The sequence below is a fragment of the Ovis aries genome, chromosome 2, assembly GCF_016772045.2.
Source record: "Ovis aries strain OAR_USU_Benz2616 breed Rambouillet chromosome 2, ARS-UI_Ramb_v3.0, whole genome shotgun sequence".
Classification (NCBI taxonomy): Eukaryota; Metazoa; Chordata; class Mammalia; order Artiodactyla; family Bovidae; genus Ovis; species Ovis aries.
The window spans coordinates 245,805,378-245,811,489 of NC_056055.1; the positions used below are offsets into that span (position 1 = coordinate 245,805,378).

Below are 6,112 nucleotides of genomic sequence, written 5' to 3' on the forward strand. Positions count from 1 at the left end.
CCCCATCCCTGCCCAAATGCTCCAGACACTTGCGTTTGGTGCCCAGGCAGACAGACATTCCGGGAGGCCGAGACAGACAGCTGACACCCCTCCCAGGCTTAGCCCATGTGATTTGCAGGCAAGGGACCTGCTACTGTCTCCTCTCCTGACATGCAGGGAACAGCATCCTGGCAGCAACTCCCTTGTCCCCCCCAGCCCCAAGAGTTGGCCCCAGCTGCTACAGGGAATGCTTCCCGGGACCTCTCCTGCCCTTCAAGAGCCTGACGATCATCTTTTCACTGTCCACAGGCCTGGCATCAAGCACAACACAAGAGTGGTGACAGGCTGAAAAAGCAGGAATGGTTTATTTACAGTGATCATTTGGTGACACATAGATCTTTGGGCTTTTAGTGACCTTGTTAAAAGACGCGTGGGCAGGGGCCCGCTCCCCTGGTGGGGTCACCACACTCTCTGGCCTCATCTTCCTGTGAGAACCCGGGTGCTGTCAGGACCCTCCGGCTCTGACAAGCCTTGGCTTGGGGACATCTCTCCCCTGTCCATTTGCTGGGTGGTCAGTGCCTCAAACACCTGCCAGAAGCGCTCTTACCTCCGTTGGAGGCCACCTCTTGGTCCTAGCTGTGGGGCACCAAGCAGGGACTCACATTTGTATGCAGAAAGACAGAGTGGGTGAGGAGTCCTGCGGGTGCCAGGACACAGGCTTGGGCAGCGGCCTTGTGCAGAGAGCTGTTCCCCGGGCCGTATGTTGTTGGGGGTGGTAGGAACATCCCTGTTTTCTCCACAGGCAGAGCAGCGAAGTCCCAGAAGTCCTCCAAGGGGTGGAGAGGCCAGGCGTAGAGGCTGGGCACTCTTCCTTATGTGGATTGGCAGTAGACTCAGATGCCACTTGGGGCCTGGCCTCAGCTCTCCGGGGCCACTATTCTTCCCGGTGTAAGAATGCCTGCCCAGGGCTGGTCTCCCCAGGAAGGCAAGCCTGGCTACAGGCAGACCCACTGTCTCCCCCAGGGGCCAAGATCCAAGGCCACCCTCCTGGTTTTCTGGGAGAGTCTCCTCCCCAAGCCCCCTTCTCTAGAGAGGATGTTTGGGGAGGGAGGGCGTGGCCTATGGGCAAAGCAACTTGGTGTTAAGCATCAGGGGCAATTCCACAGTGGAGGGCACCGACAGGCTCCGGGGGTGGGGGTCGAACACGGAATACTGCTGCTCCCCCAGCTCGCCGCCTCGCATACTCAAGGGCATGTCAGGCGTCACCCTGAGCCAGGATGAGGCGCGGGGCGGACAGCCACAGAGACCACGAGGGAGGCAAGGGCAGGGTGAGGGGACCACGGGGGAGCCCTAGCGGGCAGGGCCGAGGCCGGAGGCTCTACGTCAGGCCGGCCGGGTCTGGGGCCTAGGCCTGTCCATTCCCCCCGCGCCCCCGCCTCGGCTCTCAGCGCGCCTGGCCCGCTCGCTCCCGGGGACCGGCCTTCCAGCGGCGGGGCTGCGAGGGCGGCGGAGGCGCCGGGGCGGCCCGCAGGCTGCACGTCCTCAGCTCGCGGGCCAGGCTGAGCACCTCCGGCCGCTCGCGCGGCCCCGCGTCCTCGTCCTGGTCCTCGTCCTCCTCCTGGATGCTGCTGAGGCGCGGCGCCCCGCGGCCGCGCTCGGCGGCGGGGGGCGGCCGGTAGGCGCACTTGGCGTTGAGGAGCCGGCGCAGCGGGGCGCGGGGCAGCGAGGCGGCGGGGGCGCCCCCTGCGCGGAGATGCTGCTGGCGCACGTGGCGCGCGTCGCTCTGGCGCTGCAGGCGCTTGAAGTCGCTGAAGGCCGCCAGCGCGGTCTGGCGGAGCAGGCGAGCCAGGGCGCGCGCCTTGTGCGCCCGCGCCAGCAGCACGGCGTGGCAGCGCAGCACCACGGCCTTGTGGCGCGCCTGGTGGCGGTAGACCCAGGCGAAGACGCGCGGGTGGCGCGCGTCCGCCGCGCAGTAGGTGATGCGCGGCAGCAGGTAGGCGTGCGCCGGTCGGCGGCCCCCGGGGCCCCCTGAGCTGCTGCGCTCGCACGGCTGCATGCGGAGGCCGTGCGGCCCCAGCGTCAGCTTCATCTTGGTGCCCCCGCCCGGCCCGCAGCGCGCCCAGATCTTGCCCACGGCGTCGTCGGTGCAGCCGTCGCCCTTGGCGTGCAGGGTGACGGCGTTGCCCAGGTACCACACGGTGTAGGTCGGGTCCTCTTTGTTGAGCTCCACTTTCTGGCGCCGGCTGCGGAACACGCGGCCCAGGCGCTCCAGCGGCCAGTCGGGCAGCAGGTCCGGGCAGGAGCGCAGGAAGCTGGAGAGCAGCGACGTGTAGGCGAGCCCCGGGCTCAGGCTCTTGGCCTTGCGCTTGGCGTCGTCCTCCACCAGCACGAATTTGTTACGCCTCCAGGGCAGCATCGCGGCGGCGGCGGCGGCCCGCGGGGCTGGGGGCGCCGGGAGCTCGCGGGCGGCCGGCCCAGCGGCCGGGGGAGGGGAGCGCGCCCAGAAGCCCGCGGCCCAGGGCGTTCGAGAAGCTGGGCGGCGCCGGGGACAATCGGTGCCCGCAGATCCCCAGTGCCAGGCAGGGCTAGCTGGCTTCGCAGATGCCCGGTGCCCAGCCGGGCTGGCAGCCGAGATGCCCGGGCGACGGCCCCGAGCCTCCGGGAACAGCTTCCCCCGGGAGTCGCTCCAGCCGTCCGGGAAGCCAGGAGGAGCAGGGGCTGGGCGGGGTGGAGACGCGCCCCCTCCAGATCCGAATAGGGGGGCACCCCGCGGTCCCTGCCGCCGCAGTTTGGGCGGCAGGGAGGTCGCCGGAGCCGGGGCTGGAGGCTGGCTGCTCGGAGGGGTAGACCGAGAGCCGCGACTGCGGTGGGGACTCCTCCAGGCGTCGCGGCTCCACCTCCCCCGGCTGCCTACATCACCGGGCGGGACCGCTAGCTCTCTCGTCCCCTCCTCTGTCTCCTCCCCCCGCGCCGGCTAGCGGGGCTCTTCGCCCGAGACCCAGCACAGGCGCGGTGGATCGGGTTTAATCATTATTGTCGGAGATCAAGGAGCAGGAAGCTTTGAAATCGACCCAAGGGCTTTGCCAGTGCAAGTTTCTCAGGCCGCCCTGGTGGTCTCTCAGCCCCTCTGGGAGGGTTCGGTACCTCCCTCCGTTTTCTTGGATGCCCCCTGCCCCTCACCCTCAGCTCCTGCCTCCCCGCATCTCTGAGCGCGAGTTCGGGTGGGTTCCTCCCGGGGCCGGCCTGGCTCCCTTCGCCTCCTATCTGCAGAGCAGAAAGCCAGCCGAGGTGGCCGAGCAGTGCAGTGGAAAAGTACTGTCTCTCGGTGAAGCTTTCTCTCCCGGGTTCCTCCAAGGTCGTGGGCCAGCCCGGCGCGCCGGAGCTGGGAGACCAGTCCCCCCGCTGCAGCGGCTGGTAGTGGCCCTCGCCTGGACTAAGGCCGGAGGGTACGCTCTGCGGGTAGGGAACCTTCCAGAGCCGGCCGGGGTCTGTGGGGGAATTCCAGATTAAAAGCTCCTTTCGCCAAAGGGCAGCCTCTGGACCCTCCCAGGATTAAACAGATTACACTGCGGTTTGTGACACCTCTCCTGCTCCCCACCACCTGGGCGGGGCGGCGAGGTTGGGGGTGGGGGAGCGGTGGGTGGGTGGGCGCTGCATTCATGACCTCTTTATTTTAGGATAGCCTAGCCTCAGCTAAGCGGTTTGCCCAAGGTCACAGGGCTGATAGGAGGTGGAACTAGAGTTCCACTCAGGCTTGAGTGACCCATCTGGGCGCCCTCACTCTTCTGTGAGTTCATCATATACTGGGTATGGATGGGGGATGTTCTATCCTGCCCTGAGACCCTCCAGTGGGGACTCTTACTAAGGAGGGGGTTCTCCTGCACTGGGAAAGAGGCAGTGGTCCCTGGGCGTGGGGCCACATCTCCCCTCTTCCAGGATTTGTTAAACCACAACAAATTCCCTAGAACCCCAGGACTGCTCCGATGGGGGTCCAGGAGTCTCCCACAGAGCCCACCCCCAAGCCCTTTCTGTGGTTTTTAGAATAGGTCATTTGGGGAATCTTCCAGGCCAGGAATGAGCCCAGAGCTTTGGGCTAGGCCCGGTCACACCAGGTGACCTCCCAGAGTGGGGACATTGGGAAGATGATATGTCCCACAGCCTGGCAACATACATCCGGGGCCAGCCGGCTGGGCTCAGCATCCATGAGGGGAATACAAGCGTACCCGCCACCCCCGACACAAGACTGGTTCACCAAATGCTCCTCACATACAGGATGTGCAAATAAAGAACAGGAAATTACTTGGAATTGCAGCATCTTAGCTTTGGAGGGGGCCTCAGAGATGGGCTGGTCTCCTGCAGCCTCGTTTTATTTTCAACTTAGAAATGTCTTTATTCTTTGTTGCTCATTATAAAAGTAGTATGTGCTTGTGGTTAAAAAAAAAAAAATCACTGAAGAAGGACATGGGAGCCTCCTACTATCCCCCTCTGTCCTTTCTTTGTGAGAGAACAGGCTCTGGGAGACAGGAGGAGCCACCCCGTTAACCTCGCTGCCTCTGGGGTCCTCCTCCCCACGAGCATCATGAGGCAGGTGGGAGCAGCTGGCAGCAAAGTCTCCACTTGTGCGGGGAGGCTGGTGACTCCACAGGCTTTGGGGAAGGCAGAGCCTCCTGGGGTGGCTGGAGTTCCCCTATCGTGACACGGGAAGCCCAGTTCAGTTTAGGTCTCTGCTAACCAACCATTGCTTTAATGTCGAGTGTATCCCAAGCATGGCCTGCCTCTGATCCAGTAGCTGAGTGTCCTGCCTCCCAGAGAAGGAATGGGGCGCTGCGGGCGGAAGTGTGCTGCGCTTGGGAGCTGAGTGTAGACGCCCTCACCGGGTCCTGTCCCTTCTCGTTGCTTCTGGAACAGCCTCATGTTGGGCGCGGGGGGGTTGGGGGGGGAGTCACCCGGGCTGGTGTGAGATCACAGAGGCAGTGCTCTGTTTCTGTGCTAAGTCCTCGGGCCACAAAGCAGCATTTGACATCGCTTAGCCACCTTGCTACCTTGCGGACAGCTCACCCTGGCCTCCATGGCTGGGATTCCTTCCTCCCACAGCCTCCTTGGGACCTCTCCTCCCTCCAGGGGCCTTCTTACACCCTTGAGCTTGGTGTCCGCCCCTCCTCCCTCCTTCAGCTCTTCCGCCTCTAAACTTGTTCCTTGGAAGGGTGCAGTCGCCCAAGAACTTCCACCGTTCTTTGTATTCAGAAGGCTGGAGAGGCCAGCCTGGTCCCATTCATCCAGGCAGAGTTCAAGGCTGTCTCTCCCCTTGTCCTCCTTCCCTTCTCTCCTGTCCCTGGCTGTTGTTCTTTAGTCACCAAGTTGTGTCTGACTCTTTGCCACCCCGTGGACTGCAGCATGTCAGGCTTCCCTGTCCTTCCCCATCTCTCGGGAGTTTGTTCCAACTCATGTCCACTGAGTCAGTGATGCCATCAGCCATCTCATCCTCTGCCGTCCCCTTCTTATCCTGCCCTCAGTCTTTCTCAGCATCAGAGTCTTTTCCAGTGAGTCGACTTTTCGCATCAGGTGCCCAAAGTGTTGGAGCTTCAGCTTCAGCATCAGTCCTTCCAGTGAATATTCCGGGCTGATTCAGCAGACAAAACCCTGCTTGAGACTTGAACCCACCTGGCTGGGACTCGAACCCAGCCAAAAGCCACAGAACTGCAAGGAGATCCAGCCAGTCCATCCTAAAGGAGATCAGTCCTGAGTGCTCATTGGAAGGACTGATGTTGAAGCTGAAACTCCAATACTTTGGCCACCTGATGCAAAGAACTGACTCATCTGAAAAGACCCTGGTGCTGGGAAAGATTGAGGGCAGGAGGAGAAGGGGACAACAGAGGATGAGACAGTTGGATGGCATCACTGACTCAATGGACATGAGTTTGAGTAAGCTCCAGGAGCTGGTGATGGACAGGGAGGACTGGTGTGCTGTGGTCCATGGGGTCGCAAAGAGTTGGACATGACTGAGCGACTGAACTGAACTGAACACCTCCAGTGAACATTCAGGGTTGATTTCCTTTAGGATTGACTGATTTGATCTCCTTGTCCAAGGGACTCTCAAGAGTCTTCTCCAACAGCACAGTTTAAAAGCATCAGT

At 62.4% G+C, this 6,112-nt stretch overlaps 1 protein-coding gene across 1 annotated transcript; it reads right to left on the reverse strand.

Moving 5' to 3' along the window:
• Positions 1–325: 325 nt before the first annotated feature.
• FAM43B (family with sequence similarity 43 member B) lies at positions 326–2,883 on the reverse strand. The gene has a single exon (XM_015093730.4). It carries the CDS (start codon positions 2,393–2,395, stop codon positions 1,424–1,426), a length of 972 nt encoding a protein of 323 aa, XP_014949216.2. The 5' UTR covers positions 2,396–2,883; the 3' UTR covers positions 326–1,423.
• Positions 2,884–6,112: the final 3,229 nt, after the last annotated feature.

Bases quoted from the DNA above. Each gene is read 5' to 3' on its own strand.
- FAM43B (XM_015093730.4), bottom strand. From the start codon at position 2,395: ATGCTGCCCTGGAGGCGTAACAAATTCGTGCTGGTGGAGGACGACGCC.